Source organism: Ursus arctos, unplaced genomic scaffold (genome assembly GCF_023065955.2).
Source record: "Ursus arctos isolate Adak ecotype North America unplaced genomic scaffold, UrsArc2.0 scaffold_12, whole genome shotgun sequence".
NCBI classification, from domain to species: domain Eukaryota; kingdom Metazoa; phylum Chordata; class Mammalia; order Carnivora; family Ursidae; genus Ursus; species Ursus arctos.
This window is the reverse complement of record NW_026622786.1, coordinates 53,719,613-53,731,767: the sequence shown is the minus strand read 5'-3', so window position 1 is coordinate 53,731,767 and position 12,155 is coordinate 53,719,613. Positions and strand designations below refer to the sequence as shown.

General features: G+C 40.0%; 1 protein-coding gene across 2 annotated transcripts in view; it reads left to right on the top strand.

Annotated features, from left to right (window-relative positions):
* ROR1 (receptor tyrosine kinase like orphan receptor 1) overlaps positions 1-12,155 on the top strand; it is a 389,042-nt gene that overhangs the window by 262,571 nt on the left and 114,316 nt on the right. For both annotated transcript variants that reach the window (XM_057310603.1, XM_026497919.4), the window contains exon 4: positions 412-442. In XM_057310603.1, the coding sequence (XP_057166586.1) occupies positions 412-442 (31 nt within the window). The remainder of the gene's footprint in view (positions 1-411; positions 443-12,155) is intronic.

The window sequence follows — 12,155 nt, the reverse complement described above, 5'->3', positions numbered from 1 at the left end:
CACCATGCCAGTGAGAGAGAAGATGGAAAGGTCTGCAGTAGGTATGCCCCTTGTCTGTCCAGCTGCCATCCAAGATCCCTCCTGTCTCGATCAGTGTGCTCCTGTGACCGCTCAGCCTCCCCCTGCAAACCCCCTGCACGGCGTGAGGATGCCTACTGTAGTGACTCATTTGTCAGCACTTATGCTAGCATTTTCCAGGCCCTGAACTGTGGGCTCTAGACAGGTTCTCACTGGTACGTTTTTTTGTAGAGGTGATTGTGGGGGAACTGAAACAAAATAATAAATCCCAGAAAAACAAATATCACCTCAGGGTGGTTGAGTACTTTAATCTGTAACAGTTTGACTGTACCCACGCTCACCCTCCAGTAACCCAGCCTGACTGTTTCTTTTGTTTTCCTTTCATTTTTCCAGGCCCTCCTCCCACTGCAAGTCCAGGATCCTCGTAAGTACTTTTATCTCCCTTCTTGTCACTTCTAAGTGTTTCTCCAGAGGTTTCTAGGGCAAAGGCAATGTTGTCCTCTGCTTGGGCCAAAACGCTGTTTCCAGATTTCATTCCATGTTGCCCTACCCTCATTCCATTTTGCTTTTTCTCTGATACGAAGATTCACAAGAGACCAGCACTGGCACTCACCTCAAGGGTGGTCTCGTTGATTCTGAACATGCTGATGAAAGCGAAAATCTACTTACGTTTTCTATTTTAAAATCAATCTAACACTTAGTTACGACAATGGATTCGGTCAAATCAAACAAAAACTGGTAACAGCGCTGGGTTAGGCCTGGAGCCTGAAAGGATCTCTTCTGTGTTTCTGCAAGCATTGCATTCCTGATGCTCTAGTTACTGAACAACCCAACAGTTAGGCCATCACTTTATTTGTATCCCCTTTAAAAACTCAGAGGCAGAAGTTCTGACTCACGTAGGGGAGGGAAGAAAGCCCTGTGCCGGGACTGAGAGTTACAGGGGTTTGATTCATTCTGAGTCCTTTGTTACTGGAGTCTAAAGACCCCATTTCTTAAAGTGATGCGATTCGTGCTGCATTTGTCCTTTCCTCTGGCCAAGGGGTTCTCTTCCTTTCCTGTAGGAGCATCCACTTGGGGCATTTTTCTTTATGTATATTTTTATTTGGGGGATAAGAGCCTTTTATTAAAACCTTCGCTCTGCAAGAAAATATATTCCATATTTTGTAGACCTCGGCAGTAAAATTCCCTGGGCTCGACCACAAGAGCATCAGAATGTCTGACCCATACGACACCACGGCAAACATAACAGCCACCGAATTTGCTCTAATCCCTCTGTGCCACTTAATTACAGTGTGGGATATTTTAATATATTTGTGTGTGCCTGGAGGGCCCAGTGGCCCACAGTCCCATTAATAAAACAGGTAATGGGTAAAAATAAACATTGGCCTTCAGCCACCCCGTTCTGCTATTTCGTCAGCCGATTAAAGGCAACTGTAAAAGAGCCTTTAAAATCACCCAAGTGCTAATTGCATTCTACTTATCTAGGTAGAAAATGTTGATTGATCTTAAAACAGGTCAGAAACTTGGTCACTCCGCTTTGCATTGTTGAAGTTAATTTTTTTTTTAATGATCTCGCTATTGGTCGATATGTGGAATCCTTTTGAAGTCTTCTTTAAACAAAGATTAAAACTTTCGTTACTTGCTGTAAAAATGCTTCCCACCCTGGTGCCTTATTTGTTCCTGTTAATCTGTGTTTCAAATGTGGCAGATAATCTGCATTTGAGGTGGATGAATGCGGTCCACTAATCTGCCTTTACTATGAAGCCCTGGGCTCTTGACATTCTGACTGTTGTATTTGCATCAGAGAATTCCTTTTTTATTATCAAAATTATTTTTAAACACTTCTATGTCCTTACTTCTTGAAGTTTTCATTCTTCCTTTGCTACCGTCTTTCTGATGAGCCCAGTCGGAGTATCTCATGGTTTTTAATTTTATACAGAGATAGTATACGGCTTTCATGAGCTGATGTCTACTGAGAGGATATTGATATCCTTAAAGATGCTCAGTCGCAGCTAACAGCATCCTTTGATGTCAGGCCCCTCTGTTTCATGTTAGCCGTCTGATTATCCATCAGATTAGTCAGCAAGAGCATGAAATGTATAGATAGTTGGCATGTTTGCTTAGAGGGAACTACAGTAAAATACAACTGAAGTTGGAAATCCCATGGGGCCTTTTGCAGGTCGATCTTCACCCTTATTTGGACATTGATAGTGGCATTTTCCTTTTCTTTTTTTAAAAGATTTATTTATTTATTTGAGACAGAGAGAGCACACGCTCGCACATGGGGAAGGGGCAAGGGGAAAGGGAGGGAGAGAATCTCAAGCAGACTCCCCACTGAGCTCAGAGACAGACTCAGGCTTGATCCCAGGTCCCTGAGATCATGACCTGAGCTGAAGTCAAGAGTCAGACGCATAACCAACTAAGCCACCCAGGCACCCCACCAGTTGGAGGGTTTTTTAAAATTTTATTATTGTGTTCAGTTAGCCCAGTTGGCATTTTGATGCACTTTTTTCTCTTTCCCTTAGAAACCAGTGACCTATCCTACTTTTTCTATTTTCTCTGCTGCCACCACTTAACCCTGTTCCTAAGAGTTCTTCTCTAACCGAGACTAATTCCCAGATAGAATGCTAGTCTCCTTTCTCTATCCTCATGGCCCCCAGCAAGCAGGCAAACCCCACAAGAGGACTGGTAGAACGTGACAAAATGATAGCCACGGTGACTATCGAAGATTTGGGGATTGCTCTGCAAGCCTTTTCTCAAGCTGCACCATCTTTTTTCCAAGGTAGGAGTGAAGTGTAGCTGTCACATCGCTCTGTTTACTTGAGGGTAGCACAGCAGAGTTACTGCAAAGGAATGCAGTGCAAGCCCATGACACAGGCCTAGCGTTTGGAATGGTGAAATGTATTAGGTTTAGGAAACCTGGTGAGAGCCAAGTGCCATTTGAGACCACAGAGCCACATAACCCCCAACTGAGAAGGTCTTGGAGGGTCCCTGAGACAATGGCCCAGGGAGGCAAAGGTGGTGAGACACTTGTCACTCCTCCTGGGGACTACGTCAGGTTTCCACATGAAGCTTACAGAATGGCATTTTAGGATGTAGTAGGAGCAAGTCTGAGACGTTAGTTTGGCTTCTGTTCATAGCTTCAGGCTTTGTATCTTCTGTCATTGTTGGGTCCTGGCCCACCCCTGACAATGATTAGGGCCTGGGGCATGAGTACAAGTGGAGGCCCACATACCGCACGTCTAAATATTTAAAGTTATAAATCAAGCTAGCAAACTGTTACATGAAATATGTTCTGTCCTCCCACATTGACAAATATACCTTCATAATGACAAAATCAAAAAATACTTAGAAAGTTATGGTTTGTATATGACTAAAAGCCAAGAACTATCAAAAATGACTACTTTAATCATTATTATGCTTGTCTGGGTGTTCTGTTCATGGCCAGAGACATTTTATATATAGAGATATAGATATAGATATAGATATATACATATATCTATACATATATACATATGTATATATCTATATCTATATATACATACATGATGCATAGATTGTTATATATTAGTTCCATTAAAATTTTTTTATTGCCTTCAGTTCAGCAAAATGACTACCTTGTTGTTTTACACAGATTTTTTTTTTTAAAGATTATTTATTTATTTATTCGACAGGATAGAGACAGCCAGCGAGAGAGGGAACACAAGCAGGGGGAGTGGGAGAGGAAGAAGCAGGCTTATAGTGGAGGAGCCTGATACGGGGCTCGATCCCACAACGCCGGGATCACACCCTGAGCCGAAGGCAGACGCCCAACCGCTGTGCCACCCAGGCGCCCCTACACAGATTTTTATACAAGATTTTAGCGTGTATTCTTTTGACAAGAACCCCAAATTAGACAAATTTTCTTGAGTTGTTGTAATTTTTACTTTTTAAAACTAATTTTAATTTGAACAAACTGTACTCCTCTGAGCCAGTAGCAGCTATAATTATCAATGAAACTCCTAAAGCAATAGTTCAATTTGCGAACAATTACAGCAAATGAACTAAGAACTTTAGATATCATATTCAAATATAACAGTGGGGTCATGTGATAAATAATCACACAATATTTCACAACATATTATGAAATAATATAACCTATATTATATACATTATATATATTATATATTATCACATAATATATATGGGGTCATGATAAGTAATCACATGATATTGTATAATATATTATAAAATATTATATTATGTATCATATTATTATAAAATATGATTTCATCATATGAATCAGCATCACGCTTCACATATTATCCTATACATGCACAAATTTAAGAACAATATGAATTGCTTAATATATTAGTTTTCTACAGCTGCTATTACAAAGAGTACTGAGTTGACTTAAACAACAGAAAGTTATTGTCTTACAGGTCTAGGCGCTAGAAATCCTAGATCAAGATGTTGGCGGGTTAGTTCTTTCTGAAGTCTGTGAGGAGGATTTCTCTCTTCTTTTGGTGACTTGCCATTATTCTTTGGCTTGTTGATACATCATCTTGATTTCTGCCATGATATTTACAGGGCATTCTCCCTCCAAGTGCGCGTGTCTCCAGATTTCCCCTTTTTGTAATGACACCAGTCATAATGTATTAAGACCCACTCCAGTGACCTCATTTTAATTTAATTACATCTATAAAGACCCTATTTGCAAATAAGGTCACATTTTGAGGTCCTGGGGATTAGGACTTCAACATATGAATGTTGAGGGAACATAATTCAACTCATAACACTGACTATTGCGGAATTGTTCTCAGCCATGAGCATATAATCTTGCAAATATTATTCTTTTTTAAAAGATTTATTTATTTATTAGAGCGAGAGAGAGAGCAGGGGAGGGGCTGAGGGAGAGAGAGAGATAGAATCCCAAGCAGACTCCCCACTGAGCATGGAACCTGATCCCACAACCTATGAGATCATGACCTGAGCCGAAACCAAGAGTTGGATGCTTAACCAACTGAGCCACCCAGGCACCCCAATCTTGCAAAATGTTATTTTAATTTGTAAGCGCTTTCAGAATATAAAGAAATATTAAGAAAAACAAGAAAATGGATGCTTGGTACTATTGGGAATGATAGTTTGTTGTGCAAGCATACACTGAGGAAGAATTTGACAAGTTGGTTCTCTTTTCTCTTACTGAAGTGCTTTTGCAACTGCAGTCCTTCCTGGGCTCCAAGCAGTGCCCAGCTCCTCCACTGGCAGTGATGCAACACACAGATCCTCATAGTATAGAATCACGCTTGCCTTCTACTCTAAGAACACAGGGCAAGAGGTGTAGAGAAGTGATCCCTGGGGCCGGATCGGTGTTAGTCACAGAGTATATATTTAAAGTTTCGGTTATACTGTGTCAGCACCGAGTGCCAGATCTCAAGAGGCAGAAGACCCCATGTGTATATTGAACTTATTTTCAGTGTGTTTGTTGTATGTAGGTCCAGGGCAGGGGCCCTTCTTTTTTTTTTAAATAACAGTTTTACTGGCATATAGTTCACATACCATAAAATTGACCATTTTAAAGTATAAGACTTTGTGTTTTTAATATATTCACAGAGTTTATAACCCTCACTGCTATCTTACTTTAGAACATTCTCGTCATCTCATAAAGAAACTCCTCTCATCCCCTGATAACTTCTAATCTACTTTATATCTCTATGAGTTTGCCTTTTCTAGATATTTCATATAAATAGAGTCATATGATTTGTCCTTTTGTGTCTGGCTCCTCTCACTTAGCATAATGGTTTAGGGATTTATTCATGTTACAGCATTCATCAGCACTTCATCCTTTTTATGCCTAGTTGAGAGATAAAACTCACCATCATAGTCTGTAACATTTCCTTGACTTTCAAGATTTTTTCAGGGGGAGCCATTCTGGGGCCCATTGCATTTTCATATGAACTTTAGGGTCAGTTTGTTAATTTCTGCCTAAAAGCCAGCTAGCGTTTTGATAAGGATTGCAATGAATCTGTAGATTAATTTGAGGAGTATAGTCATCTAAACAATATTAAATCTTCCAATTCATGAATTCGGTGTCTTTCCATTTATTAAATTTCTTTCAATGATGTTTTGTAGATGTCAATATTCAAGACTTTCTCCTTTTCTGTTAATTTTTTTTTTTTTAAGAGAGGGAATGAGTTGGGGAAGGCGCAAAGGGAGAAAGAGAGAGAGAATCTTAAGCAGGCTCCATGCCCAGCACAGAGCCCAACACAGGGCTCGATCTCACAATGCTGAGATGTGACCTGAACCACAATAGGAGTCAGATGCTTAACTAACTGAACCAACCCAGGAGCCCCATCAGTTAAATTTATTTCTAATATTTTATTATTTTTCATGCTGTTAGAAACTGAATTGGTTTTTTTAAATTTCATGTTCAGATTATTCATTGCTACTCTATAGAGATAAAACTGATTTTTTTTTTAAGATTTTATTTATTTATTTGACAGAGATAGAGACAGCCAGCGAGAGAGGGAACACAAGCAGGGGGAGTGGGAGAGGAAGAAGCAGGCTCATAGCTGAGGAGCCTGATGTGGGGCTCGATCCCAGAACGCTGGGATCACGCCCTGAGCCGAAGGCAGACGCTTAACCGCTGTGCCACCCAGGCGCCCCATAAAACTGATTTTTTTGTACTGATCTTGTATTCTGCACCCTCGCTGAGCTCATTTATTTGCTCTAATAGGTTTTTTGTGGATTTCTTATGATTTTCTGTCTATAAGATCATGTCACCTGCAAATAGAGATTGTTTTACTTTTTCCTGTTCGATCTGTATGCTTTTTATTTATGTTTTCCAGCCTAATTACTGTGGCTAGAAACTTCAGTTAAATAGAAGTGGCAAGAGTGGACATGCTGGGCTTTTTCCTTATACTAAGAGGAAAACTTTTCTGATGCTAGCTGAGGGTTTTTCTTCAATGTCTTTATCAGATTGAGGAAGTTTTGTTCTTATTTTGTTGTGTGATTTTTTTATTACAAAAGGATGTTGAATTTTGTCAAATGTTTTTTCTATGTCTATTGAGAAGATCACTTTTTTTTAACTTTATTATATTAATGTGATCTATGCATTGATTGATTTTTTTATTTTAAACCGAGCTCACATTCCTAGAATAATTTCCATTTGGTCATGGTCTATACTTCCTTTTTATGTGTTGCTAGATTCCATTTACTGGCATTTTGTTGAGGAATTCTGTGTCTGTGTTTTTAAAAGATACTGGTCTGTACATTTTTTGTGAGTCTTTGTCTAGTTCTGATATCAGGATAATTCAGGCCTCTTAGAATGAGTTGGAAAGTATTCACTTGTCTTCTATTTTTTTAAGAGTTTGTGGATTTGTGTTAATTCTTCAAATGTTTGTGGTAGAGCTTACCAGTAAAGCCACTGGGCATGAACTTTTTTTGTGGGAAGTTTCATAATTACTAATTCAACTTCTTTACTTGTTATAGGTCTATTCAGATTTTCTGTTTCTTCTTGAGTCAATTCCAGTAGTTTGTGTCTTTCTAGGAATTTATGTATTTCATCTGGATTATCTAAATTGTTGGCATAGAGCTGTTCATAGTTTTCCTTATTATTTCTTTACTTTCTATAAAATCAGTAGCGGTGTCCCTTCTTTCATTCCTGATTTTAGTAACTTATGTCTTCTTCTTTTTTTTTTTTTAAACTTTCTTTTTCTCTGGTCAGACTACCTAGTCTAGCTAAAGGTTATTCAATTTTGCTGAACTTTTTGAAGAACTATCTTTTATTGAAAACTGGACTTCTGTGTGTGTGTGTGTGTGTGTGTGTGTGTGTATAGTTGACCCACTGTTATATTAGCTTCAGGTGTTCAACTTAGTGATTGAACAAGTTTATACATTATGCTATGTTCACCACAAGTGTAGCTACCACTTGTCACCATACGATGCTATTGTAGTATCATTGACTATATTCTATATGCTGTGCCTTTTATTCCCACTATGTATTCATTCTGTACTGGAAGCCTGTGTCTCCCACTCCTCTTCATCCATTTTACCTCTGCCCCCTCCCCTTCCCCTCTTGTAACAATCAGTTTGTTCTCTGTATTTATAGGTCTGATTCTGCTTTTTGTTTATTCATTTGTTTGTTTTTAATTCCGCATATAAGTGAAATCATATGCCTTTCTCAGTCTGACTTATTTTATTTAGAATTATACTCTCTAGGTCCATCCATGTTGTCATAAATGGCATGATCTTAAGATTTTGAGCAACCTTTTTATGGCTGTGTGATATTTCATGTATGTATACCACTTCTTCCTTATCCATTTGTCTTTCAGTGGATGCTTAGGTTGCTTCCACATCTTGGCTATTTTATATAATGCTGCAATAAGCATAGGGTACATATATGTTTTAGAATTAGTGTTTTCATTTTCTTTGGGTAAATACCCAGTAGTGGAATTACTGTATCATATGGTAATTTTTATGTTTTTGAGGAACCTCCATACTGTTTTCCACAGTGGCTGCACCAATTTATGTTCCCATCAACAGTGTACAAGGGTTCCTTTTTCTCCACATCCTTGCCAACATTTGTTATTTTTTGTCTTTTTGATTATAGCCATTTTAACAGGTGTGAAGTAATATCTCATTGTGGTTTTAATTTGCATTTCCATGATGGTTAATGATGTTAAGAGCTTATCTTTTCATGTGTCTGTTGATCATCTATATGCTTTCTTTGGAAAAATGTCCTCTGCCCATGTTTTTAATTGGACTATTTGTGGGGTTTTGTTGTTGTTGTTGTTGTTGTTTGTTTTTGGTTTTTTTGGTGTTGAGTTGTATAAGTTCTTTATATATTTTGGATATTAAACCCTTATCAGACATGTCATTTGCACATATCTTCTCCTGTTCAGCAGATTGTCTTTTTGTTCTGTTGATCATTCCTTCACTATGCAAGAGCTTTTTATTTTGATGCAGTCCCAACTATTTATCTTTGGCTTTGTTTCTCTTGCCTGAGGAGACAGGTCGAGAAAAATGTTGCAAGAGCCAATGTCAGAGAAATTACTGCCTGTATTCTCTTCTAGAATTTTCATGGTTTCAGGTCTCATATTTAGATCTTTAATCCATTTTGATTTTATTTTTTGTGTCTTAAAAAAGAAGCCGGTTTCATTCTTTTACATGTAGCTGTTCAGTTTTTCCAGGACCATTTATTGAAGAATCTGTCTGTTCCCCATTGTATAATCTTGCCTCCTATGTCATAGATGAATTGACCATATAAATGTAGGTTTATTTCTGGGCTCTCTATTCTGTTCTATTGATCTGTGTGTCTATTTTTGTGCCATACCACAATGTTTTGATTACTACAGCTTTGTAGGATATTTTGAAATCTGAAATTGTGATACCTCCAGCTTTGTTTTCCTTTATCAAGATTACTTTGGCTTTTGGGGGTCTTTTGTGTGAAAATTGGACATTTAAATAATATAATATGGCAACTCAAATCAGATTGCCTCCCCTCTGATGTTGCTGTGTGCTATTGTTGCTGTTTGTTTAGTGACTTTCCTAGAACAATTCTGTATAGTCTATCTTCCCTATCATATATGGCTACTGAAGTCTTTGCTCAGTTTACTGATCAGCTAAGATAGGACAGATGACCTTAGACCGTGAGTCTCCCACCCTTGCCGAGGGGCTCCAGGTGTGTTTGGGACCATGCCTTCAGCAGCCCCGTAATTTTTAACACTGCCTTTGCTTCCATTTCATGCTTACGCAGTCTCACCTAGCCAGAGGTGAGGATTAGGGCTTCCTCGGGTCTCTCCTGGGCGTGCACATAGCCCCTCACGTGAACACATCCTTCTAACTCCCCAGAAATATGTTAGAGATTTTCAAAGCCCCCTGTGAACATCTTGTTCCTTCAGTCTTCCCTTTGAGCTTTTGGGTTTTTTGGCCAGGCTCTTGTTTTTCCCAACTTGTATTGCTACCCCAGGCAACTATGAGTTTTTTTCAACAAATATCCTGGAGCTAGGGCTTTTCCCACTAAGAAGTTCTGAATCTAGTCAAATAAAGACAAGCCCTGTAAATAGGACTTTCCAGAATGCTGCTAGACAGATCAAATAGTGGCAATTCTCTAGAGCTGGGAATTTTGAGGCATTCCAATCCCCTCTGCCTCCTCCAGTGATTGCTAGGCTGTTGGTTTTCACAGCTGCTGTGGTGGTGGAGCTGCTGGTTTTCAAGGTTACCACAGAACTCAGGAGGGGGAAATTAGAATAGAGCATGTTAAAAATCCACAGGACTCTGTTCTTACCAAATTTTAGCCTTTTTTCTTGAATAAAGGCTCCTCAGAGTGTTGCAAGCCTTTGGCTAATTTCCAGAGTTCTGCAAATGTTGATTTTCACAATTTTTTGCTGGTATGCTCATTGCTTTAATGGAGGAACAGATTTTTAGAGGTCCTTACTGTCATTCCATATTTCCTTCCTTCCTCTCCTCCATGTCTAAGGATGATCCTGGGTGGGTGCTGTCTTCGAAGGCCTTCGAGGCCCAAAGGCATTGTTCCATTTGACCACCTCCCTTTGTTGAACTTCTTCCTCAGAACGAGGCAGTGTGCTGGGATTCTTTACAAACGTCACCTCTCTGTTTCAAGACCGCTCTCCAGGGAAGATGTTTTGATCCCCATATTATCAAAGATGCTCCACAAACACTAAACGGCTTTAACTGGACCTAGTTCATATCTAATTTCTTCAATTTTAATATTGTATGGTCATTAAATTGAGTGAAGGAAGCACCAATATTATATTACTCGTGGTTGCTTTAGGTCTTCTGGTGTATATCTCGAGCTTTTTTTTTTTTTTTTTTAAGATTTTATTTATTTATTTGTTTGCCAGAGAAAGAAAGAGAGAGGGAGACAGCACAAGCAGGGGGAGCGGCAAGCGGAGGGAGAAGCTGGCTCCCCACTGAGCAAGGAGCCCGATGTGGGACTTGATCCCAGGACCCTGGCATCATGACCTGTGCCTTAACGACTGAGCCACCCAGGCGTCCCTATCTTGAGCTTTTTAATAGGCAAACAGATCCAATCCAACTAACACTAAACACCGATTCAGTTCAACAAATATTTGTTAATTACCTATAAAATGCCAGGCATTCAGCCAACCTCTATGGAAACTACAAAGACTGAACTTTGCCATCAAACTACTTACCCAGTATCCTGGGGCCACAAAAATGGGCCTTCCGTAGCATCAGTAGGTGCTTCCAACCAGCCACCCACTCTTCTCCATCTCCCTACCACCTCCTCCTCTAAGCCACCATCATATCTCATTTGAAATTCTGGAACAGCCTTAGTACAAATTTACCTCCTTCCACCCTTGCTTCCTATGGGCTGTTTCTCATCACAGAAACCAGAGTGAGCTTTGAAAAATACCTTCTGCCCCGTTAAACCCTCTTCCCTGCCCAGGACTTTCCATGTCGAATAGATCCCCAAATCCTTGCCCTGGCCTGTAAGGCTCTCTGCCTACCTCTGTGACTGTCCCTTGTTCTACTCCCACCTTGATCGTTCAACCCCAGTGCTCCTTGGATTCTCCAGGCTTGTTCTACAGGCTGGAGGATTTCTGGGCTAGCAGTTCTTTCTGCCTGGAGGGCTTCGTTCTGAGATCTTTGCATGACTCAGTCTCTCTTGCTTTTGAGTTCTCACCTGAAATGTCACCTTCCTAGAAATGACCCGGAATCTACCATAGCTCCCAGTCACTTTCTATCATATAACTCTGTTTCATTTATATCAGGGTAGTTATCACCACTACAGAGGCTGCTTTTAGGCAAAAGGCTTGAGCCATGGAAACCTGAGTGAGGTAGAAGGGCCCTCGGTGACCGGGGGCTGCATGCAAACAGGCTCTTTAGTGACCCACCTCAGAATAGCCATAGGCCCTCGCTGACCGATGGGCTACTCACAACCGGGCACAGGTACCAAAAAAGGAAAATTCCGTACATTCTCATACCTCCTCACTTCCCTTAACTATAGCTCTCTAACACTGCGTCTGGCAGGCAGTGTCTCCTTTGCTGTCCTGCCTGCTGCTCCCTTACGGTGTATCCAATAAACTTCTAGCTCCGTTGTGCTGCCTTGGGTGAATTCTTTTACCACCCACACAGCTGTCTGCTGTCCTCGTCAGACTGGGGTTGTACCAAAA